The 25,948-nt window shown below is 44.0% G+C and overlaps 2 protein-coding genes across 5 annotated transcripts in view; one reads left to right on the forward strand and one right to left on the reverse strand.

Annotated features, from left to right (window-relative positions):
• Nucleotides 1-8,749, reverse strand: part of PI4K2B (phosphatidylinositol 4-kinase type 2 beta) — a 44,052-nt gene extending 35,303 nt beyond the window's left edge. Inside the window, exon 1 of one of the 3 annotated variants that reach the window (XM_032806606.2) lies at nucleotides 8,647-8,749. Coding sequence is in view for 1 of the 3 variants with exons in the window: in XM_032806604.2 (XP_032662495.1) it covers nucleotides 853-1,126 (274 nt within the window). In the remaining 2 variants the exon portion in view is untranslated. Of the gene's footprint in view, nucleotides 1-816; nucleotides 3,882-8,646 lie in introns of those variants that run through there. The other 2 variants (XM_032806604.2, XM_075066545.1) reach the window with 2 other exon arrangements.
• Nucleotides 8,750-8,874: 125 nt separating this feature from the next.
• Nucleotides 8,875-25,948, forward strand: part of SEPSECS (Sep (O-phosphoserine) tRNA:Sec (selenocysteine) tRNA synthase) — a 53,920-nt gene continuing 36,846 nt past the window's right edge. The window contains exons 1-4 of one of the 2 annotated variants that reach the window (XM_032806602.2): nucleotides 8,875-9,075; nucleotides 20,565-20,719; nucleotides 23,305-23,423; nucleotides 23,515-23,673. In XM_032806602.2, the coding sequence (XP_032662493.1) occupies nucleotides 8,962-9,075; nucleotides 20,565-20,719; nucleotides 23,305-23,423; nucleotides 23,515-23,673 (547 nt within the window). In that variant the 5' untranslated portion in view covers nucleotides 8,875-8,961. The remainder of the gene's footprint in view (nucleotides 9,076-20,564; nucleotides 20,720-23,304; nucleotides 23,424-23,514; nucleotides 23,674-25,948) is intronic. The other variant, XM_032806603.2, reaches the window with a different exon arrangement.

Genomic DNA, 25,948 nt, shown 5'->3' on the forward strand with positions numbered 1-25,948 from the left:
GAGGGGGTTATTTCCCTTTGTTGTAGACTCAGGGCATCTGAGTCTTGGGGTCCCCCAGGGAAGGTTTTGGGGAGACCAGAGTGAGCCAGACACTGGAATTTCTGGCTCGTGGCAGCGCTATCAGATCCAAGCTGGTAATTAAGCTTGGAGGTTTCATGCTAGCATCTTATTTTCCGAACTCTAAGGTTCAGATCTGAGTAGGGGGGCATAAACATCCCTGCAGGCGAGGATCCCCCCCAGGCCTCCTTATGGCACCCATCATCTTTGCAACATTATATTGTTGCCATTCCCTGAGCAAACAGAGGCCTTCAGTTAGGCAGCTCTTGCAAGCAGCAAAAATAGCTTTACAATGATCTCATACTACATCCCATCTCCTTCCTTTTCAGGTAAGCTCTCTCAAATCGCACAACAATTACAACTTTGATCTTGTTCCAGGAACCGCTCCTGATCTTTTATCCCTCGCTCACTTCTTTTAAAAATTTATTTGAAGTAAGTCATATTCCACAACGTGTAAGGAAGAGGAAGGAGGGTAAACCGTTGTTTTACACAGTGTGGGGGCAGGCTGTACGTGTGTATGTACAGGAAGAATGTGAGGAAGCATCCCCCCCTTTACGTCTCCTACCCTACCTAGCCAGCAGCACTTCAAAAAGGAAAGGAAAGGAAAGAGAAAGTGAACGCTGAGTCAAGGGATCAGCAAACCGAGGACAAGACATGAACGGAGGAGTGGTGGTGAGGAATCCCCGCGTTCCCCGAAGGGAACAAAGACTAACAGCCAAGGGGAGCGCCCTGGAAACTGGGGGAGAGGAGCAGTCCCACCGGTGGGGAGAGCCTGTGGACAGGGCTCGCCTGTACCTGCGGCGACGCGAGTCTCCCTGTCCCAGGAGGCACTGGCTTTCCGGATCCTGCGGGTGGCAGACGCTCCTAGCAGCGGCTCTTCCTCACCATCCTCCTCGGGGTCCGTGTCTACGTCCCCATCCTCCTCCAGCCCCGGGGCCCCGCCGAGCCTCACGGCCCTGCCAGGAGCTGCTTTCCCGTGGAGCCCCCGCGCGGGGGGGCTGTCCTGCAGCGCTGGCTCCGAGAGCACCAACAGCCGCTCGTCTGGCTCCTCAGGGCCCGGCTCCGCCATTAGCGTCTGCGGCGGGCTGGGTAAGATCCCGCGAGCCGCCAGGCGGGCTCACACGCCTCCGGGAGGACGCATTGCGCAGGCAGCAGCCCAGAATCGGACTGACAAGCTCCGCGGCGCCACCTCTCAGCAGCCCTCACTACACATGCGCACCATAGCCGAGGGACGTAGATACCTCGCCAGCCCTTAAAGGGCCAGCTACAGGGACAAGGGGCACAGCAGGGAAAGACTCGGCTGCTGAGCCCTCCCCCACCCGTGTCCCCCAGCCTACCAAGGGAGAGACAGTCTTCAAACACCCACCCCCGAGCGCACAAACTTCAACAGGGAGACCTGAGTTCCCAAGGGGCCTGCACGAACACACTGGCACAGACGGCTTCTCCGCTCTATTCCGCGTTGGGAAGTTCGAGTTGACAATATCTTTCTTTACACATTTATCTTTTATTCTCTTGCTTTGAAAGTGAATTTTGAGACCAACGCACTCGCTCCAGTAACGCTAGATTACCCCCACCCCATACAAATACATTCAGGACGATCCGAGGCAATCTACAGTCCGGGGCTGGCTGCATTTTGTGAAATTTATAAATGAAATGATTACAGCACGGGACCTCTTACTGCAAAATGACACCCTAGAATCTAAGTTTTATTTTTTTGGAAGTTTCTGGCTCTCATGGTGGGGAAGAAAATGTTGAGTACATAAATTGATTGTAACTGATTATTGTCAGATGTCAATTTGCAGACAGTCTGAGACAATACTTCTAAGAAGTGTGAACTGTTCTCTTAGTCTCCATAGATTATTAACTTCAAAACCTAAATTTGGCAGTATCACAAACACTTATTTAATTGCTGACCATTTTAACAGAAATATTCCACTATTTTGCTTTATTCTTAAATCCCAAACTGTTCTCTCCTTATTAGCACATCATAAGCAAGTCAATTTTCTGTTCAACTAAAATGAAGGCTATGAGTGGTGGGAAATGAGTCATTTTATGGAATTGTAAGGGTCTTTCAATGTGCTACTTAAACCTAAAGAAAGTTACTTTTTTCAGGGACTGATAAAATAACCAGTCAAATACCTGACTGGTCTGTTTTATCACATCTTAATTGCTGGATATGGATTTTGTATCATGTATCATTTGCTTATATTGCTTATTAATATCTGTAATCTCATAGAATCTCTTCATATTTGCATTTCTCTTTTCATTTGTTTCTGCTGAAGATGAGCATAATGGACCAAGTTTATCCTTTGTGTAAACCCAAATGAATTGGCCCTTTATGCCCAATAAACAATTACACGGAGAAAAAAAATACAGGACCTGATTTTACAGTGTTGCATATTATATAGTCATCAAGATCTGGATTATTTCAGTTTTTTTCATATATTTTTCATCAATTTGAACATGAATCTAATCCTCTAATGTATCTCACTGTGTAGATATTTATAATGTACCTCTTACATTACAGTACATTACTATTACAGTGCTGTCTGAACCCTAGAACAAAAGAAATATAAAAAGAGGGTAAGTACAAATAGAAATAAACCCCTATGGTAGCTCGCTCACATTCAGTGTAATTTTAGCTTTACGTGGGCGCCCTCTTGTGAACTTTCAAATGAACAAAATAAATAATGTCCCTTGTATGAAAACCAGATCCAGTGCAACATCACATTCCAGGTTCAACACCAAATATTTTAATTTCTAAGGGAAAAAATCTTTTAGAATGGCTCTTCTATGCTTCAACAGGCTGAATAACAATCTATTAAAAGTAAACTCTGAGCCAACAATTATTCCAATAGGTTTAACATTAACAACTTGTGAGGCTTGCTGATGAAGTAATCAAGTTGATTAAAGCTATGGTTCATAGGGTCAGAGAGGTCACTATGTATGTTTCCCATGTTATTTAACCATCTAAACATAAAACTATGAAGTGGAAGAACCAGATAAGACTCCAAAAGTAAGTTTTAAGGGGCCAGTTATATTTGCTCAAAACTAAACATCAGAAATATGAACTCAGGAACCTATCCTAAAAGCTTACTTTAAAAAAAGTCTCAGTCAGTCCTTTATTTCTTAGGTATAAAAATAAACAACCAAACATTCTAAAACTAGAAAAGAGTTTGTGGAGACAGAATACATTGCTCCTAAAATCCAGTTCTCTTAATTCCTCTCTTTTAGTCCTTCCAACCTCAGCCTGACAGAATGAATTGTTCAGACACTCCTCCGGCTTATAAAATGCAGGCAAGAAAGAAAAACAACTCTAATAGTGAATTCCATATGTCAAATACTGAAAACAGTAAAGAGTTGACAAGCAATCCACAGCTTGAAATATTTTCATACTAAATTGTTATTTCAAATAATTAACCATTTTTTAAAAAAAAGTATCTGCTTGAGAGTCAAATTGAAAAATGGCTAAATCTCATTAATAAACTTCACTGTGACTAAAATGACCAGTTGCAGAAGTGATACTAAACACGTAAACAGAACTGGGCTGAATAAAAGTTACTCCAGCAGTTTTAACCTAATTTCTCCTTGCTTTTTCAACCTAAACATTGTTTCAATGCATTGTTTGTGTTTAGTTTTACATTTAAATTTACTTTGCAGACAAGATATACCATATAATAAGGAACCACTCAGGAGAATGTAAAAAGGTGGTTTCTTAAATAAGGTGGTATTTTAATACAGATTCAGGATAAATTTATTCAAAAGCTAAAAGGAAGATCTATAAAAGAATAAATACTTATAGGACATTAAATATATTGTATCAGTTATTTAATAAAACAAATACATTTTAATACTTGAAATAATAAATAATTGATGTTTAATGCATAAAAAGTCTTGTATAATCCAAATATAAAAAACTGTCTACAAGGTACCCACAGATGAAATCACAGTGAAAAATCTATTTTGTTGCTGTCAGGTGTTTTATAATACATTTAAAGCAACACAGAGAAGTATGCAAAATACAGTCTTCTGTGCATAAACGGTGGCCCCAATCCTGCTAATAGTTACACACATGCCTAACTTCCAAGTATGTGAGCAATCCCACAAATTTCAACTCATAAGTAAAGATAAGCATATATTGTTGCTGGATCAAAGCCTTTGTACATACTTTACACATCTAAAGTATTTCAGGTGGGCTCATAGAATTGCAGAGGTGCTGCTGTCTCTAGTTCTGGATGTTTTTAGAGTGCATTAAGAAGAGGTTTCAGTAAAATAATTTAATACTGTAAATTGCATGGCAATGTCCTGAAGTGGGAGTTCTGAGCCTGGTCTGCACTTAAAAGTTTTGTTGGCATAGTTATGTCTGGGGGCCAGGCAGGAGGGGAATCACAGCAAATACCAGCAAAGCATCAGAGGGGTAGCCTTGTTAGTCTGGATCTGTAAAAAGCGACCAAGAGTCCTGTGGCACCTTACAGACGTATTGGAGCATAAGCTTTCATGGGTGAATACCCACTTCATCTGATGCATGCTGATGTTAGTCTACAAGGTGCCACAGGGCTCTTTATCGCTTTATACCAGCAAAAGCACTCTTTTGCCAGCATAAGCTAAGAAGGTTTGCTGGTATAGTTGTTCTGGTATAACTATACCAGCAAACCATTTCTAGTGTAGGCAAAGCTTTAATGAATGTGAGATCTTCTAGTAGAGGTTCTGAGTGAAATCATGCTGTTTCAAGTAATTTAATTACTTAAATACAAGGCTCCTATGTAAGGATTTGAGATAGCTAGGCAGCTTTCTCCACTAATGAAACCAGTTTAGTTTTCTTTAAAAAAAAACAAACAAAAAAACAACAACACCACTAAATATTTATTTTATTCTCCATTAAGTCTTTCTGTCTCAAGGACATAACTGACTTTGGAAATGCTGTAGAAAGCCACTAGCTGTGAATGTGGTGAAACAGGTACAAACTTCCACAGGGGTTCAATAACCCAATTATTAGGCTTGTCTACACACAAAAATTGTACTGCGTTAACTATACCAGTATAGCTAAAGCTGCAAAACACCTCTATTACAGATGTAATTATACCAGTATAAAGACGCTTATAGTGGTTGTGGCCTGGTCTACACTACACGTTTATACCGATTTTAGTAGCGTTAAACTGATTTAACGCTGCGATATAAAGGGCTCTTTAAACCAGTTTCTGTACTCCTCCCCGACGAGAGGAGTAGCGCTGAAATCGGTATTACCATATCGGATTAGGGTTAGCGTGGTCGCAAATTGACGGTATTGGCCTCCGGGCGGTATCCCACAGTGCACCACTGTGACCGCTCTGGAAAGCAATCTGAACTCAGATGCACTGGCACAGTAGACAGGAAAAGCCCTGCGAACTTTTGAATTTCATTTCCTGTTTGCCCAGCGTGGAGCTCTGATCAGCACGGGTGGCGATGCAGTCCCAACTCCAAAAAGAGCTCCAGCATGGACCGTACGGGAGATACTGGATCTGATCGCTGTGTGGGGAGACAAATCTGTTCCATCAGAGGTCTGTTCCAGAAGACGAAATGCCAAAGCATTTGAAAAAAATCTCCAGGCTATGATACAGAGTCCACAGCACAGTGCTGTGTGACAAGCGTAACGGAAAGCCAAAAAGAATCAAATGGACGCTCATGGAGAATGGAGGGGGACTGACTCACTCACTCACTCATCCCGTCACCCCAATCGGGGTATGGGCGCCAACCACAGATCCCAGGTCCTCTACCTGGGCCATTTGCTCTAGCTGGTTCCAGGTATAGCCCATTTTTTGCTATCAGCCTGAAGGTCGCGTCGCCAGGTGTTTCTGGACGGCCTCTTTTCTGCTTGCCTTGGGGGTTCCACGCAGTGCCTGTCTGGTGATGTTAGTTGGCTGCTTGCGTAGTGTACTAATAGGGTCAGGCTGCTGCTCCTCATCTCTGCTGCAACCTGGGCGTCTTTCCTGACTCGAACATGGTCCCACGTTCCATGGCCTATGGTATCCTCCTGGTTGCAAGAACGGTAATTGACTTAGTGGCTCCTCACAGCTTTCACCACCCAGCGTCATGCATCTTCGAGTTGAATACCCTCTTTTTCCAGGGTAAAAGTCTCTGTTGTCTCTATTATTGCGCGTTCTGTAGCAGGTTGATTTTTTATGAGGTGGAGTTGCTAGCCCATGCCCAACCCTCCTCCTTTATCCTGACTTGGGACAGGCAGATGGCCCCAAAGGACCTCTCTGGTGGAGTTGAGGGGGGACTGAGACTCCAGCTATCCCACAGTCCCGCAGTCTCCGAAAAGCATTTGCATTCCTGGCTGAGCTCCCAATGCCTGTAGGGTCAAACACATTGTCCGGGGGTTCAGGGTACACCTCATCAATTTACTTCCCTTCCCGCCCCGTGAAAGAAAGGAAAAATCATTTCTTGACCTTTTTCAATGTCACCATATGTCTACTGCATCTGCTGGTAGACACGGTGCTGGGGCACTGAACAGCAGCAACTTCTCCCCTCCCTTCCCTGGTGGCAGATGGTACAGTGCAGTAGATGTAGCCATCCTTATCATCAGGCCTGTGAGTGCCCTGCTGCCCTCAGGTAGGTCAGCTGGAGGCGCCTGGGCAAAATAGGAATGACTCCCGGTCATTCCCAGTAGATGGTACAGAATGGCTGGTAACCGTCCTCATCATAGCAAATGGGGGGCTGAACTCCATCAGCCTCCCCCCTTTCATGTCTAAAGAAAAGATTCTGTACTGCCTGGACTATCATAGCAGCAGGATCTGGGGCTCCTCTTCCCCACACCGTTAATGTTCCTGCCTGGACTATCATAGCAGCTGGAGGCTGCCTCCCCTCAACTTTATCTCATTAAAAAGTCAGTGTTGCTTATTCTGCATTCTTTATTACTTCATCACACAAAATGGGGGGACCCTGCAATGGTAGCCCAGAAGGGTTGGGGGAGGAGGGAAGCAACGAGTGGGTTGTTGCAGGGCACCCTAGAATGGCAGGCAGCTCATCATTTCTGTGAGATCTGACATGGAGCAGCTGTGCCCTGGTTCTCTGATACACTGCCCATATTCTAGGCAAGACTGATCTGTTTTTAGATACAACATAAAGGAAGGAATGACCACCCTGGGGTCATTTTTGTTTTTTGCCCCCAGCCGGCCTCTCAGTGAAGGTCAGCCAGGAGCACCCATGACGCAACAACGGTACAGAACAGCTGATAACCATCATCTCATTGCCATTTACAATGGCACAGCAGACAGTAACAGAAAAATTAGTAACCATCTCTACTACCTTGCAAAACAAATGAATGCTGCTATGTAGCGCTGCAGTACAGCCTCTGTCAGCGGCTCCAGGACACATACGGTGACAGTGAAAAGGCCAAAACAAGCTCCATGGTTGTCATGCTACGTCGTCTGCCAAGGCAATCCAGGGAAAAAGGGCGCGAAATGATTGTCTGCCGTTGCTTTCACGGAGGAAGGAATGAGTGACGACATTTACCCAGAATCACCTGCAACACTGTTTTTGCACCATCATGCATTGGGATCTCAACCCAGAATTCCATGGGCGGGGGCAACTGCGAACTATGGGATAGCTACGGATAGCTACCCACAGTGCAACGCTCCAGAAATCGACGCTAGCCTCGGTACATGGACGCACACCACCGAATATCTGCTTGTGTGGCCCGCGTGCACTCGACTTTATACAATCTTTTTACAAAACCGGTTTATGTAAAATCGGAATAATCCTGTAGTGTAGACGTACCCTTAGTTTATTCCCATTCCCTTATGGGAAAAGCTATATCAGTATAAGGCACCTTGAATTGTGTCCACACTAAGGGTTGTACTGGTGTAAGTATTTTAGTAAACAAGCACATCCCTAACCAAAACAATTATAATGGTGGAAGAACTGCATACAGCAGCCCAAAATGCATGCTTTTAACTTTAAGAAATCCTATTAACCACAAAGAGGGACTAATCATAAACTTAAAGTTAAGCACCTATGCAAGTGTGAGCAGCCTCGACGTAGGTTAATTTCTAGGCCCTGCAGGAATACAGTATCCTGCTTTTCCTCCCTTGTACAGAAAAGGGTTTTCTCCTTAAAGTTATCAAAACCCTTCACCTCTCTAATATATTCAGGCCTGGGCAGGCTTTTAACAAAACGGTAACTCCACAATACATTCCAGGACAGCCCAGTGCGCCTCTCCTAGTCAGGCCTAAACTAAGCCCAGATCCTAAGGGCGCTTCCTGAGTTATTTCCAGACTGTTTGGGCCGCAACACCGGCCTGCGAGGGCCGAACTGGGCTTTTCCGAGCCCCTCTTTACTGGACGTTGGTACAGCGCGGCCTGCAGCCACGGCTCCCCAGTGCTGACTCGCCCTAGCGCACAGGCACGCAGAACCCGATCTCCGCGGCCGCCCCTAGGCTCGCACGCAGCGTGATGGCCGGCGTGGTGCTCATCTACAGTGGCGCTGCGGCCAGTACGCCCGGGCGGAGCAGCCTGGCCCCCGCGGCAGGTGCGCTTGCTCAGTCTGGCTGTGCTCAGGCCAGGACATGCCGTGCAAGCCCCGCCTTTGCCCCCGCATGGAGACACCTGCCTGCACTCAGCTCCACTCCGCGGGCTGCGGCCGTTGCGGGCCGAGGAGGCAGCAGCGCCCCCGCGAGGTATAGACGTACAACACTCCGCGCGCCACAAGGGCGCCGCGCCGCACCCCAACCTACCCCTAGGGGGCGTGGCATCACACGTTGTCCACGCACATGCGCACCTGCTTTTAATTATTCCCTGGGACTTGAGCGTGTCACCTCACGTGATGTCATGGCGCCTTGTCCCAGGGCGTTGCGCCTGCGCAGTGGCGGCGGGAGAGTAGGGAATCTGAGCGTGTTTGTCGGTTTCTCCGCCCACTTCTTCCGACATGAACGTTGAGAATTTCGGCGCTAGCGAGAGGCTGGTGAACGCGGCCTACGTGCGGCAGGGGGCGCAGGGCCGGCGCGCGCATGAGTTGCGCCTGCGGGCGTTGCTGGAGCAGGTAACGGTCGTTCCTACCCCACTGCCACGGGGGTCCTAAGGTCGCTCCCTCAGCGTGCACCCGGCCCTCAGCTGTTGTGCAGCGCGCCCTCCCTCGTGCGCACTGATTAGAGCTGTGGCGCTGAGCTAGGGCGACCAGACAGCAAATGTGAAAAATGGGCGGGGGGGGTGGTGGTAATAAGAGCCTATATAAGATAAAGACCCAAAAATTGGGACTGTCCCTATAAAATGGGGATATCTGGTCACCCTAGGCTGAGCAGCCTGTCCCTCCCCTCAGCCACATGGGCCAGGTTGGGAGGCTCCCTGCCCCCCCCTCCATGTGCCCTTTAGGGCAAGAGTGCGTGTGGCATAAACTGACAGGTAGCCTGGTTATGATTTGTCTACCCTATAGTGCACAGGAGCCCAGCCGTTGGGTTGTGCTAAATGCTGTACAAATACAGAATAAGCTCCTGGCCCTTGCCCCAAAGAGCTTACAAGCTAAGTGTAACTCCAGAGTGTGGGTGGATGCAGAAGGACTGGGAAATAGGAAGAATCTTGGCATTGTACTCGGTGCCATTCACCTGTGCCTTTGTGTAGGGCACATCCTTTTGTAAAGCACATGAAGGGCCTCTGGGAAGATGAATTGATTTTTATGGCCTGAAGGAGCCATTATATTCATCTAGTCAGATCTCCTGCAGAGATGCATGCTGGGAGCATTGATATATCCCCCCAAAATAACTACCCAGCACCTTGTCTGGCTCCAGCATTGTGTATCCTGGGCTTTGCTGGTATGTGTTCCAAGCAAGTTAGAGGTTTCTGTTTTCCTGTTGCTTAGCAGAGTGCTTTGCTGGGTCCCATATAGTACCAGGGACTCATCTACACTACAAAGTTAGGTTGATCTAACTACATCGCTCAGGGTGTGAAAAATTCACTCCCCGGAGACACCTAGTTAAACCAGTCTGAGTCCCAGTGTAGACACTGGTAGGTCGACCAAAGAATTCCTCTCAGAGAGATGAATTATTTACAGCAATCAAAGAAGCTTGTCCATTGCTGTAGTAAGGCCTAGTCTGTGCTTAAGGTTACCATATTTGAGCATTCAAAAAAGAGAACAGTCTATGGAAGGTTTTGGCCCCACCCACAGTCCACCCCCACTGCTCCCATGCTCTGCCCCCACTCTGCCCTGGTCCTGCTCCCTCCCTGCTCGACCCCACCACCACACACCCTCCTCACCCCCTAGCCCACTGCTGGCTTGCTGCATCCCTCCTCAGTCTTCCACCCACCACTCGCCTCCTCCCACTCACCTCACTCCCCTGCCAGAAATCCCCATGCCACCCCGAGAACCCCTGCTTGCCATTGGCTCGCTGCTTCTTCCCTCCTCACCCCCGCCCACCCATCTGCATCTGGCTCCATCGCTGCTTGCCTCTTCATCGCCCCCTGCCCTCCACTGGCTCACAGCTCGCCTATTCACCCTCCCTGCCTGCCACTTGCCTACTCATCTGCCAGCTAGCCAGCCACTGTCTCCCTTCCCACTCGCCTCTTCACCCCACCCTGCTCGCTTACTAACCCTCCTGCCGAGGTCCCTCTGGCTCCTAGGATCAGGGGCAGCTGAGGTGTCTCCACATGCTACACCCGCCACAAGTGCGAGCTCTGTGGCTCCCATTGGCCGGGAAAAGCACCAGTGGGAGCTGCAGGAGCTGTGCAGCAGGGCTGGCAGGCGCCAGCAGTGCGCAGAGAGCCCTCTGTCCCCGACCTGACCCTGAGAGCCAGCGGGACCTGCCGGGGGGTGAGATGGGGAGTTCCAGCAGTGCTTATCTGGGATGGCTCCCAGGAAGCATCCGGCAGGTCCCTCTGACTCCGAGGTTCAGGGCAGAGTACTCTATGCCCGCTGCTGGCACCTGCAAGCCCCACCCCTGCAGCTCTGATTGAGCAGGAGGGAGCCAGTGCTGCACGCGGAGACCCCTTCCACCTCTGTGCCTAGGGGCCGCCCACACTGCAGGTCTTCTGCCGGCAGGCAGGCACTGGGAACTATCCCAGGAAGCACTGCCAGCCCCAGGACTTTGGACTGTCTTTGGGTTACCATATAGCCATATTTTCCCAGACATTTTTAGATATTTAAAAATTCCTCTTGGACAGCGACTTGAGAACTAAAAAGCCAGACAAGTCCGGGAAAATACGGACATATGGTAACCCTGTCTATGCTACATGCTTAGATTGACATAAGTTGCCTTGGGTTGACCTAGCTGTGGAAGTTTCTTCGCTTAAATTTGGCTCCTGCTGATGTAAGTGCCTCTCAACACTGATTTAGTAACACCACCTCTGTGAGTGGCATAGAGTCACAGGGGATGTAATTAGGTTGATGCAGTGTCAGTGTAGACACTGCATTGCTTACGTCAACTGTTACTGGCCTCCAGATGCTGTCCCAAAATGCTCTACACTGAAAATACTATCAATACAAGTGCTTCTGGTGAGGATGCACACTACCAACACAAGAAGCCACATGGGCACACACACAAAAGATTTAATAACAGGTCAACGTAATTTTGTAGTGGAGATGTGGCCTAAGTGTCTCCTTCTTTGAGAAGGTGACGGATTACTTAGACAAAGGCAATGCGGTAGATCTAATTTACCTCGATTTCAGTAAGGCGTTTGACACGGTTCCGCATGGGGAACTGTTAGTTAAATTGGAAAAGATGGGGATGAATGTGAAAGTTGTAAGTGGATAAGGAACTGGTTAAAGGGAGACTACAGCGGGTCGTACTGAAGCGGTGAACTGTCAGGCTGGAAGGAGGTTACTAGCGGAGTCCTCAAGGATCGGTTTTGGGACCGACCTTATTTAACCTATTTAATTTTGAACCTGGCACAAAAGAGAGGAATGTGTATAAAGGTTGCGATGCACGAAGCTGGGGGTATTGCTAAACAGGAGAAGGACCGGGATACTATTCAGGAAGATCTGGACCATCTTGTACACTGAGTATTAGTACAAGGATGAAATATAATAGTGAAAAAGTGCAAAGTCATGCACTTAGGGATAATAAAAGAATTTTAGATATACGTTGGGGACGCATCAGTTGGAAACGGTCGAGGAGAGAAGGACCTTGGGTATTGGTTGTAGCAGTGACTATGAGCCGCCAATGTTATATGGCTGTTAAAAAAGCAATACGGTTTAGGATGCATCAGGCGAGGTATTTCCAGCAAGGAGAAGGAGGTGTTAGTGCCGTTATATACGGCGCTGGTGAGACCCACCTGGAATATTGTGTGCAGTTCTGGTGTCCCATGTTTAGAAGGATGATATTCAAACTGGAACAGGCTTCAGAGACGGGCTACTAGGATGATCGAGGAATGGAAAATCTGCCTTATGAAAGAGAGACTCAAAGAGCTTGCTTGTTTAGCCTGGCCAAAAGAAGGCTCGGGGGGATATGCTTGCTTCTATATAAATATAATCAGGGGATTAACGTTAGGAGGGAGAGGATTATTAATTTAGTAGTAATTAGGCACGAGGACGAATGGGTAAACTGGATTTAGGAATGTTTAGACTTGAAATTAGATGAGGTTTCTAACCATTAGGGGAGTGAAGTTTCTGGGACAGCCTTCCGAGGGAAGTAGTGGGGGCAAAAGACTATTCTGCTTAAGACTAAGCTTGAATAAGTATATGGAGGGGATGTATGATGGATAGTTTAATTTGGGCAATTGATTTGGATTATCGGCAGATAAGTCTGCTTCAATGTCTGTGAGGGGATGTTTGGATGGGATGGGAACTGAGTTATGCACGAGAATTCTTTCTTGGGTGCTGGCTGGTGAGTCGTTGCCACTGCTCAGGGTTTAGCTGATCGCCATATTGGGGTCGGGAAGGAATTTTCCTCCAGCGGATTGGCAGAGGCCCTGGAGGTTTTTCGCTTCCTCTGCAGCGTGGGGCATGGGTCGCTTGCTGGTGATTCCCTGCAGCTTGAGGTCTTCAAATCTTCAATTTGAGGATTTCAATAACTCAGTCATGGGTCGGGGTTGTTATAAATGTGTATGGGTAGGGTTTTGTGGCCTGCCTTGTGCAGGAGGTCAGACTAGATGATCATATTGGTCCCTTCTGACCTATGAGTCTATGAGTCTCTGCTACAGTGGTGCAGCTCTTCCACTGTAACTTTTCTAGTGTAGATTTACTTCATTATTTTTGCAAAATCTACTATGACTACGTGAAAAAAATTATTAGATGCTTACAAGCAAGAGGTACAAAAGAGAAATGAGGGGATGTCCAACAGGCAAGGTCTAGAGCCAGTGCCATGTGAAACGCATAGCCGCTATCTGCTGCTCAGATTTTTACTGGTTTGTTGTCCCTAGATCCAACTTGAGGGCTCCCTGTTTCAGATTAACCTCTTCTTAGAACGGGTCTGATAAATTTGAAATGCCCTTCCCCCTAACTCCCGGAAGTGGGAAGGAGCTTTCTCTCCTCCCTTTCAGAACACTCACAGTGGTTGTAAGGGTTGGGTCTTCAAAACTCTATCCTTCTCCGACCCTTGAGCTTTCTTGCTGCCATTGAGAAAGGGGCCTGAGATAGGCCTAAAAATACAATAGGAGTAATGTTTCTCAAGTCCTTTCTCACTGCTCTGCTGTGAATAACTCCAGTGACCTTGCTGCTGCTGCTCATGGCTTTCACAAGCAGCAGCCTAACACTAACATGGTTTGTGATGGTTTGACTGTTGCTCATAGAGTTCTGAGCATCGATCATGAAACTGACCAGTCTTTTAATTTAATTCTTGTGATGCTTGGTAAAATTGTGAGCCTCACAGGGCTTGTTTACTGACCTGGGTTAAGAAATATGGCATCTTTTTCTGGATGGAGTTAATCAGGGACTGACAAGCCCTGAAGAAGGCAGCACTTTGTCAGTTTACGTTTGGCAGACTGTAACCATAAAATCTCAGCTTTTAGCACTTAGGCCATGTCTACACTACACAATTATGTCAACATAAGTTACATCTGTATAAAGCCACTGCAGTTATTACATTGCTTGTGTGTGCATTCTCATCCGGAGCTCTTGTATTGATATAGAGTGCAATGCACTATGGGTAAGTATCCCACAGTGCAACTCCAGAACTTTTGGGAAGTTCTTGTAATGCCTGCTAGGACCAAAACAAGTCATGCAGAGGTGACTAGGAGGATGGAGTCAACTTCCCATTCCATAATTTCATCTGCATCCCATAATTTTCACGCATTCTTTTCAAAATTCCACAAACCCATGTGTCCCTCCTCACTGTCCGCCATCTCTGACAGAAGCATGGAGTCCGCACAGCTCTGCATTCTTGTCACAAGCATATCAAGCATGGGGCATGTGATCCTGCAGTATTTACAGAGCTGCAAGAGGAGCCATGGGGAATATGATGATTCCTTGAAGGCTAGATTGCTCTGGGACATAGAAAGAACCAATTCAAGACTGTTGGTGGAATTCATGGAGCAACTGGAGATGGAGTGTTTGGTTCTGGGCCTGAGAAACAAGCACTGACTGGTGGGATTGCATCGTTATGGAGGTATGACATAAGAGCATGGGCTGCAGAACTTTTGGATGTGCAAAGCCACATTCCTGGATCTGTACGCTGAGCTCTTCCTAGCCCTCCAGTGCAGGGATGCCAAAATGAGAGCTGCACTAACAGTTGAGAAGTGAGTGACAATTGCACTGTGGAAACTTGCAATGCCAGATTGCTACCAGGTAGTCAGAAATGAATTTGGAGTTGAGAAATCCACCACAGGGGCTGTTGTCATGCAAGTGTGCAGGGCCATTAATCATCTCTTGCTACACATGACTAACTCTCAGCAATGTGCAGGACATGACAGATGTTTTGCAGCAGTGGGGTCCCTGAACTGGGGTGAGGTGATAGATGGCATGCATATTCCTATTTAGCACCAGACCCCCTTGCCACAGAGTACATTGACAGAGAGGACTACTTTTCTATGGTTATACAAGCGCTGATGGATCGCTGGGGAGGCTTTACTGACATCAGCATGGGCTGGTCAGGGAAGGTGCATGACGCATACATCTTTAAGAATACAGGACTGTTCAGAAAGCTGCAGGGACTTTCTTTCCCAACTGGCAATTACCATTGGGAATGTTGAAATGCCAGTAGTGATCCTGGGTGACCCAGCCTATACCTTGCTCCCATGACTCATGAAGTTATTCACTGACCACCTCAACAGCATCAAGAAGCACTTCAAGTACAAGCTCAGCAGGTGCAGAATGACATTTGAATGTGCCTTTGGTTGTTTGAAGGGTCACTGGCATTGTTTACTTATACGTTTGGGCCTTAGGGAGAAAAATAGCTGAATGGTTATAACTGCCTGCTGTGTCCTGTATAATATTTGTAAAATAAAGCAGAAAAAGTTTCCACCAGGGTGGAGGGTGGAAATGAAGCGGCTATCTGCTGAATTTGAACAGCCAGCTACAAGGGCTATTAGTAGAGCACAACATGTAGCTATACGGTTCAGGGAGACTTTAAAAGAACATTTTAATAGTGAGACAGAGTAGTATGTTTTGCTGTAATGTTCTCTACATGGCCTTTCTCTTTTGCAGCTCCAAATGAATCTTGCAGTGATTGCAGTGTATGTAGCAATATAACTAGGGCCCTACCCAATTCATGGCCATGAAAAATATGTCAAGGACCATGAAACTGACCAAAATGAACTGTGAATTTGGTTAAGTATAAAATTGTCAATGCACCTGTTAATATTTTTTGTGAATGATAGTGCAGTAATGGGGAATTGGTTGCTGCCAGAACTGCTCAGCACCAACCAGCATATACCGTGAACTAAGATGAATTTTATTCCAAAAATACAATTTTATTCTGTAACATGAACCAGGCAATTAAAAAACATTTAAAACTTCTTAAGTTCTGTTCCCTTAATTTATTAAGTGGAAACAGCAATCATTTCCAGTTCAGGTACAGGTACACCAACTGTGGCTTTCACAAGTCAATGTATGTAAAGCTGTGATTTTCTTTAATGGTAAAGGTACTGCACCGACCCCTGATGCCGCGTGGAATGTTGAAGGGGGTAATAAGGAGGTCCCAATATGCAGTTCTCAGTGGGCTGCAGAAGGAGGCGAGCACAGGATTGTTGAACCTTCAGGTCCACCACAGTCTTAAGTATCTCTGTTTGCTGTCTGAGAAGTGCAAGCATCTGCTGCTGCACGTCTCTCTCCTTTTCCTGCACCTTTCTCCTCTCCACTCTGTGATAATCCTCCAGGCCCTGTGCTAGTTCTGTAAAGCAGCACTCTTTGCAGGATCTCCTGGAACATGTGATCCCAAGTCCTCTTCTTTCTTCTCCCTATCTGGCTCAGGCATTCTGCGGGTGTGGAGGGAGAGACCCTGTAGGCTGCAATGGCAGCAGCTGCAGATACAAAACACAGTCACACATTGTTAGTTATTCAAGACAGAAATTAAAACTCAAGATGCTGAACTCATTCCCTTGCTCCCCAAAAGTTGTAAGCACTACATTCTCACTTCTGATTGGGAGTAGTAGAGCACAGCACCAGTCACAGCACCAGCTATGGTGAGTATGGTCCTTTGGGGGCTGAGGAATAGCTTGCTTGCATGATTCTAGTAGTATAGGGCAATGGAACTGAATACTGGCACCATTTTACACAGATGGTGATGGTGATTATAGCTATCTCACTCCTGAGGGTAACATAGGCAGAGAGAGCACAGCTTCTGCTGGTGTTCTGTTGCTGCCCATGTTCACATGCTGATAACCTATGTACTGCAATTATGCCTGCTGAAGTAATCGCTGAGTGGCATGGGAAAGTGTCCTAGCGTGGTGGAAGAAACAAGGCAGCCCTTCCCAGAAACCTTTGGCAGAGTATTGCAGAGTACCTCCATGAAAGTTTCATCAAGATCTCTATAGAGAATTAATGAGACATCGTGGTGTTCATAAACAAACTGCTCCACATGGCCCCCTCTGCCTAACTCTAGTGGGGAATGAAAAGCAAATAGCAACTCTGCCTCTCTTGGTTGCTTCATTACTTCTTTTAGCACAAGTGAAAAAGAGCGAACCCCTAAAGCAGCAGGACTTCTGTGGATTCCATTCCTGTAATTTCAAAGCAAACTACATACTTACAGGGGTTCCTTCCCCTGCATCAGACTCGTCCATGTTCGACTGTTGGAAATGACTACTGTGGTGGAATCAAAAACAGGTCTTGGCTCACGGCACAACTGGATTTCCCGGTTGTCTGTCCCCGGCACTCCTCCTTATCTACCTTTATCCTTCTCTCTGTTCATGGCAGGGGTTTGTGACTCGGGCTCCTCGGAAGTATCCATGGGGCTCTTGTGGGTGGTGGGGGTGTCTCCACTGAGGATGGCATGTAGCTCTTTGTAAAAATGGTAGGTCTTCAGCTTGGCACCAGGTCAATTGTTGGCCTCCTGGGCTTCTGTTATGCCTACCGGAACACTTGGCTTCCATGTGGCACTGCTGCTGGTCTCTCCTGAGCAATCTGCTCATAGATGTCCGCATTTCTATGGCTGGATCAGAACTGTATCTGCACAGCATCTTCTCCCCACATGCCTAGGAGATCCAGTATCTCCTGTCTGTTCCAGGCAGGAGCTCATCTGGACTATGTAGCCGGCATGGTCGGCTGGGCAATTACACTCAACAGTTGAGAGCTTCCAGCTATGCTCGCCAAGCTGGGTCACCAGGAAAAGAAATTTCAAGAAATTGCATAGCTTTAAATGCGGGGGGAGAGAGGAGGAGCTTCCTGTCTACCTGACTCCTGGGCAGCAGAGTTCACAACGATAACCAGAGCGGTCAGTTTAGGGCATTGTGGGACAGCTGCAGGAAGCCAGTAATAGTCTACATAAGTAACACCGTGTCTACGCTCTCGCTACATGGAAGTAATTACATTGACCTTGACACTACACTGCTTGGGGAGATGGTGTTATTAAATCAGCACAGCAGGGCATTTACGTCAATGAGGGCCAAATTTAAGTGAAGACACATCCACAGCTAGGCCGACATAAGCTGCCTTGTGTCAAACCTACAATGTAGTATAGACCAGGCGTTAAATGAAAGTTTAAATTCTACAAAAATTAATGGCTAAGGCCCCACATTTGCCAGGAAAAGCTCTCAATCTGCCACTGGCAAGTGGTTGAATGAATTTTTCAAGCCCTGTACATTACTAAATATTTACTAACATACTATAAAGTATTATTTATAATTGAAATGAAATTACACTTGTAAAATATATGGTACACGTATGTGTTGTGATTCATTACCCTTGATTTTTATTATTTTTGTTCTATAACATTCTGAAATTAGTAATTAGAAGCAAGTCTTCCTGTTATTAATGTGGAATTTTGAGGTGTCTCCCTTACTCTTTTCTCATGTGATCAGACCTAATTTTCTGATCATTTAAATGGACACTCCTTTGTCTACATTTTTTTCCTGTTATTGTGACAAATAACTAAGATTATTGAAGGAGACTAGTGGACCATAGTCTACAATAGGCTTTTTTTTTTTTTTTTTATATTTTTTAATTTTATGAGTTAGTCGTTTAAATACACTAAGCAAAAGGAAGAGATATCAGTGTTGCATAGCTAATGTGTTGCGTGTGAGTAATGCTATTGTGTTTTTCCTGAGTGACTTTTCAAATCTAAGAGCTCAGCGGCATCATCTCAGACTATTCCAAAAGTCGCGGACTTTTTTTTTTTTTTTTTTTTTTTTGTTAGTGTTTAAATACATACAGAAGAAGAGAATAGGTGTTGCATAGCTATTTGTTGCGGTGTAGTAATGCTTTGTGTTTTCCGAGTGCTTTTCATCTAAGCCAGCGGTTCTCAGACTATCCCAAAGTTCGCCAGGGCTGGTGTTAGACTTGCTGGGGCCCAGGGCTGAAGCCTGAGCCCCATCACCCAAAGCCAGGGCACTTGGGCTTCAGCTCTGGTGGCGGGCAGGGTTCAGGTTACAGTCCCCACTCCTGGGGCTGAAGCCCTTGGGCTTTGGCTTTGCCCCTTCCCTTCCTCCCTTTCCCTGGTCATGTAGCAATTTTTATTGTCAGAAAGGGGTGCAGTGAAGTTTGAGAACCCCTGCTCTGAGCAGTTTACAAAGGTAAGTATATTACACAAAGGAATGCAAAGAACATTTGGCTGCAGTTTTTGTTTGGTCAATCTCACTGGCTCCCCTGAATAAGTAGTCAGTTTCTCTTGCTTTAGTGGGTCTTTTTTTTTTTGTTAAAACCGTAACAAAGAAGAGAAAAAATAAGTAGGAAAATGTGTAGTACCTGAAATTACTTTTAACTTTCTTTGATTATTAGTATTCTTTACTTTGTTATCCTAGTTGTCTTTTACTTTATCTTCTCCATGCCTCTTGATCAGTGTTATAGTCCTAATGGACTAAAATTGGATGTTGTACAGCAAATATCCTGTATATCCTTCATAAGGTGAATCTCAGAATCATAGAAGATTAGGGTTGGAAGAGACCTCAGGAGGTCATCTAGTCCAGCACCTTGCTTAAAGCAGGACCAACCAAGTAAATCATCCCAGGCAGGGCTTTGTCAAACTGGGCCTTAAAAATCTCTATGGATAGAGATTCTAGGTAACGCATTCCAGTCCTTACCATCATAGTGAAATTTTTTTTCCTAATATCCAGCCTAGACCTCAGCCACTGCAACTTGAGACCATTGCTCCCTGTTCTGTCATCTATCACCACTGAAAACAGCCAAGCTCTATCCTCTTTGGAACCCCCCTCCAGGTAGCTGAAGGCTGCTATCAAATACCCCCTCTTCATTTCTGCAGATTAAATAAGACCGGTTCCCTTAGCCTCTCCTCATAAATCATATGCCCCATCCCCAATCGTTTTCATTTCCCTCCGTTGGACTGTCACCAATTTGTCCAAATCCTTTATATATTCCAGATGTGGCCTCACCAAAGCCAAATTCCTTTGATCTGCTGGCAATGCTCCTACTAATGCAGCCCAATATACCATTAGCCTTCTTGGCAACAAGGGCACAGTGTTGACTCATATCCAGCTTCTCGTCCACTGTAATTCCCATGTCCTTTTCTGCAGAACTGCTGCTTAGCCAGTCGGTCCCCAGCCTGTAGCAGTGCATGGGATTCTTCCGTCATGAGTGCAGGACTCTGCACTTGTCCTTGTTGAACCTCATCGGATTTTGTTTAGCCCAGTCTTCCAATTTGTCTAGGTCACTCTGGACCCTAGTAAGAAACTTCCTAACTACTCTTTGCTGCTTCTGGTTCTGCATCCTAAAATGCTGTACTTTGAGACAAATACATCTTAAATTTATTCGTTCTGGGAACATTAATATCAAATTGCATTGAGTATAGAAGCAGTTTATTATGTAGCTTTTATTATTAAATGTTCCAATTTCATATACTAGGAAGGGGAGACTAGAAGATTTCTTTAAAGCTTTAAATCTCAGTGCATTAAAGAAGATACTAAAATTAACAGAACAATCTACTTAAAGAAATCTTATCAATTTTAATTATCCAAGTCTAGGCAGTATTTTTATTATAATTATAATTCCTTCTGAAGGGGAAGTGTCCTGAAGATGGATGGGATGAAAGTACCATCGAACTCTTTCTTCATGAACTTGCCATTATGGATAGCAACAATTTTCTGGGCAACTGTGGTGTGGGTGAGAGGGAAGGAAGAGTGGCATCAGGAATGGTTGCCCGTCGGCATTACAGGTAAGTCTGATAAGCAGTTTTAATTCTATTGTTTTATTATGATTGTAAAGGGCTTCTTTTAATATCTTGCTATCAGAAAGTTTGAAAGCATTTGAAAAACAAAATTTCATTACAGACAATTACATCAGTTTCATATCGTATTTGCCATTGGCAAATCATTGAAAAGTTTAACAAGAATTTTTTGTTAAAATCATCTCCTCTTTCACTATGATCTCACAACTTCGCTCTTAAGGAAATTGTGATAGTTAGAAATGCAAAATTTTGAATTGGTCACATGACAAAGCAAGAAGGAGAAGAAGAGACTTCTCTGGTTTAAAAAATAACTTCTGTGTTACTTGTCCTTTAAAGTTCAGTTTACAGAGTACAGCATTAACTCATCTGTATATTATTCAAAACGTCTTCTTTCTTCTAAATATTATAACTAATTGGAAAAGATCCCTTGCATCCAAATACCTGTATATTGATTGTTGTAATTATTAACTCATGACCGAGATGAATTGACATGACCATAAACCAAATCTATTAAAAATGATTCAAAAGTAGGTTGAGCTATGGGACAGAAAGGGCTTCTAATAGCTTGAAGTCCTGAGTTTTCTGAGATTTGATGTCTGCTTTGGATATTGAATTTTAGAGACCCTGTAGACAGTGCTTTATCTAGATCCACTGTTTTGGGTTGCTGTCCTATGACAATTATCTGCCTTCTATTGTTATGTCATCTGTAATGTCAGCGGAGTGAAATGTCTGGAATCCCCATCTCTGACATACTAGCACAAGGACATATTGAAGACCAGAATTCTAGTAAATTCCACTTTCACAAGTAAGCTCAATTTGGCCCATCCAGTTGTGTAATGGGAGACCTCCAAAGAAAACCAGGAAACTCTATTCCTTTTGCAATTGCAACTAAATATGGTCTTTTCCTTCACTTCTTGTTCTAAATTGCAGTTCTTTAAATTTACTGCATGATCATAGGGATCTAATAGTTTTCAAAGGCCCCAGCAATTCTTCTTGAGGAAGAATTGTTCTAATGGAGAACAGACCTGGAGGCATCACCTCTGTCATCTTTCTCCCATTCCATCTACTTAATTCTGTAGTCAGTCTCTGGCTTGATTGAGCTATGGGTTCAGGGCATCTTCAGAGCATCTTTCTCCTTCCAAAAGTGCTACTAGCTGGCTTTTCTAAAGGAATGTGGTAGACTGGGAGTTGAACATACTGCAGGTGACAGAGCTGAGTATGTCACTTAGCTGTTGCTGGGCCGGGACAGTTCTGTCTGCACTTATACCTACTAGCTTCAGTAGTGGGAGAAAGAAGGAATTCTTCTAAGAGGAGTGCTCAATTCCATCCCCACTCCATTCTCCTGCCAATTAGATAGGTAAGTCAAAGAATGAGGGGAAGTGTCAGGTAGTGGTTTGAGAGCACTCTCTCGTTCTCAGCCATATTAAAAACAAAATGAATTGGCAGAGTAAGCACAGCATCTAGAGACCCAGACTAGGAAAGAGATAGGGAATATATAGACTGAGAAAAGGGGGACCAGTTAAGGGAAAGATTTTGAGGGTATAGCAGGGTAACAAAGCATATTTGTAATTATAAAGTGAGGATTATATGCAAATTTTTCAATTATCAAATCAATTAATTATTGCTGTAATTACACTGGAAGTGGGAGAAGAAAGCTTCAAATATAAAACCACCCTCCTAAAAGTTCTGAGTTCCCTCCAGTCCATCTGCTTTTCAGTGAGTGGATGTATTTGGTGGAGTCCTCACTGTCCCCAAGACAAAAATGGAATTCAGGTCATCAGTAGTTGTATACTGTTGCTGAGCTTTCGTAGGCAGCTGCAGCGTTTCACCAGTGGGTGAAGTTATTTATGTAAGTGTGTCGTTCGTAAAGGGTTATATCATCCTTCAAGCCTGAGAGGTACTATAATATTCCACAATTATAAATGTAATTTGAGTGGTATCAGAAAGATGCAAGAATGCGAAGACAGATGGGACTGCACCGAATGAGAAGTTGGAGGTAGTAGAATGCTGGGTGCGTAGAGACAAAATGTGGAGGGAAACAGAGCGTGTATTATCGTAAATGTTTTAAAATGTGTTTAACAAAGCATATGTAAACCACTTAATTGCTCTGTTGTTGTGAACTGTTTATCAGGCACAGCATCTGTAAAATCCCATGGGTGTACATTGCATTGTATAATACTGTTTTTTATTCTTCAAAAAGCACACTTTGCATACACTGCAGCCATGTTAGCATTTGTAGCATAATCTGAGGGACATCAAGCATTGCTTAAATTTCACAGCCCTTTCTTCCGATAAATCTACCTGGCGGATAAAGGAAACACTATTATAGGCCTTCTCTGTTACTCTGTTTAACAAGGTGTTGTTTTTGATGGTTTTACTGTACAGAAGTGAGTGAAATAGTCCAATTTCATGTTAATATTATAGGGTATTGTAATTCATTATCTGATTTTGGTGTTGCATTGGAGAAGACTTTTTATTAATGTTTATCAAACCAAATGCTCTTCAGAAAACAAGAAATATTGCTTTAGGGCTTGAAAAATTCTTAATATATGTATTCAACCTCTTTTGTTCAGGTTAATCCATGGAATTGGAAGGTCAGGGGATATTTCTGCTGTCCAGCCTAAAGCTGCAGGTTCTAGCCTTTTGAACAAACTTACTAATTCAGTAGTTCTGGACATTATAAAGCTGGCTGGTAGGTATGAAACTAATATTTTTTCTTATGTAGGTGCATGTAGCAGTTAGCAAATACTTTATGCTACTACCTGATTTGTTTTTATATACAGGTGTCCGAACAGTGACCAATTGTTTTGTGGTTCCTATGGCAACTGGCATGAGTCTAACCCTGTGTTTCTTAACACTGCGGCACAAGAGACCAAAGGCAAAGTATATTATTTGGCCACGCATAGATCAGAAATCCTGCTTTAAATCTATGATAACTGCAGGTAAGAGGAAGAAGGTGGATTGACCATGCACTGTAGCATTCTAACTACACATATTTAAAACTCTCCTGTTGCTAGTGGTACTGGATTCATAAACTTGGTGTCTGGAAACAATAAAATAGACAAGTGTAGAAATCCGAATAGAATATGGAGATATGTAAAAGAGTATTATCGCTCTACACAAAAAGAAAGTGAGGAACGTGTCTAGAATGTCGTACTCAACTTCAGGCACCATATTACAAGAGACTGAAGAACTGGAAATAGTTCAGCAGAGGACAGCAGTTGAGTATTTAACTAGGTAGCCATAGCATTCTCTGAACATAGCTAATTGTATGGAATGTGATTTATTTATTTAAGATATTTGTAATACCTGGTTATATACAGAGGAGAGGTTAAGAAAAATAGATTTAGATGAGGAAAAAAGAGTGTAAGAAGAGCTATGACTGAGTTATTCAAAATTTTGATGATTTAAATAAGATGGATGTCCCGAAATTAATGAAAGAATAGTGTCTCAAAAAAACAAAAAGGCAAGTATTAGATGTTTAGAGATTAGCAATTGGATGCAGTGTCTCTTACCCCTACCTCACCAGTCTGAAACCAGCCAAGGTCAACAGTGACTAAGTCATAGCAATATGATGGTTTCAGATTGTCTAGTCCAAGCTCTTGTGGACAGGGATTCACTTCACAATTTCATTCCTCCATGACAGAGCTGAGGCTTGTTGTTAATCCAAGGAGGGAAGACCCCACTGATACTGCCATGCTAGAGTGGAAATTGACGAATTTAGCTCGGTCAACTCAATCCTGTTGCCTTAGAAGTCAATAGGAAAATTCCCATTGATTGCACTGGGAGCAGGATCAGGCTTGATGGGAGTTCAGTACAAACTTCTTTACATAGATGGAAATTAATATGTGAAATGGACTGCTAAAACTGACAGCTTGGGATGTATGAAATGTAAATAAGACATTATAAATAATAAAAAGGGTACAAATGTTACAGAAAGAGGTGGCCAGATATAGATGGATCACATGACTTCCTTCCATAATAGGAAGTCATTTTTTAATCCTTATTTTGCTTGGGGAGGATAGAAAAAATAAAGTAATTTAAACTGTTTGTGTGCCATTCAGTTAAAACTGATGGTGGAAAAAGAAACACAGAACACTGTGGTGCCTTTTTCTTTACATGTTATTTGGTATACAAAGTATGGAGGCTAAAAGTAGTGAAACTTCTATACTTGCTAGATCCACTGTGGAGGAAAATTTATGGTTCTGCAAAATCCACCGTACTTTAAGTATCAAACTAGTAATTTTCAAATGAGAGTGTGTTCTGAATTTTAATAATAATAGAGCCTTAAGTTGCAGCCCTGTTCATGTAGTTAATATGAATAATTGAGCTTTTCAGTAACTCTGTAGGTTTTAAATGATGCCACTTTTTCATGTACTGAAAACAAAACTTGTGCAATTGAATAGTTCCTCAAGCAATGGCCCAACTGAAAAATGAATATATGTGCACAAAAGTAGTTTTTAAACCATTTATGATTTAGATGTGTTTAAATTTTTTCCCAAATGCACTGTGTCTTGGGGTATGATCTTCAGTGAGGAATAGCTACATATAAAGTTTGCAGCTGTGCAGCTCAACTGTTTTATTGAGTCTTTGTGCCCAAACAAGTCTTAACTTTTTTTAATGTGATTCTTTTCTTCAGTGTTGCTTAACTCAAAAATGGATTAGTAAACTTCGCTCAGATTTTCCAAAAACAAAAATTTCACTTCCAGAATAAGACCAAATGTGGACATTTCCAAGCTCTAATGAGTATTTTAGAGAGTTGTGAATGAGTAAAAATAGGCTATTGATGAAAGTTGAGTTGCAGCCTTAACTATGGTGTTTGCTACTAACTGGTTTTATTTTTAGAAGCAGTTTAATAAGTATTTTTAGCATTTTTTTTGCCAGCAGTACTGTTTTAATACACCTGACATTTAGAATCTTGAAAGGAAGTCCTTTTGACTGATTTTTCCCTGCCTCCCTCATCCTGAGTATTAAAAAAAAAAATGGGAATGAAGGGGTTAATTTGCTTAAGTAAGGGAGATTTCCTTGAACCTGTTGCTGCTATGTGGTTCAGCTTGCAAAGGGTACTAGCGTTTACCTAAAGCCCAAGTTCTCCACTGGGCACTAGTGAAGTTGTCATTTATGTACCAGTGTTCTTTATGATTCTGAGCCTCTGAAGTAGTCTGTTACCAGAATAAATGAGTAGAAATAAAAAAAAATGTGAAATTAATTCATAGC

Source organism: Chelonoidis abingdonii, chromosome 5, assembly GCF_003597395.2.
Source record: "Chelonoidis abingdonii isolate Lonesome George chromosome 5, CheloAbing_2.0, whole genome shotgun sequence".
Lineage (NCBI taxonomy): Eukaryota > Metazoa > Chordata > Testudines > Testudinidae > Chelonoidis > Chelonoidis abingdonii.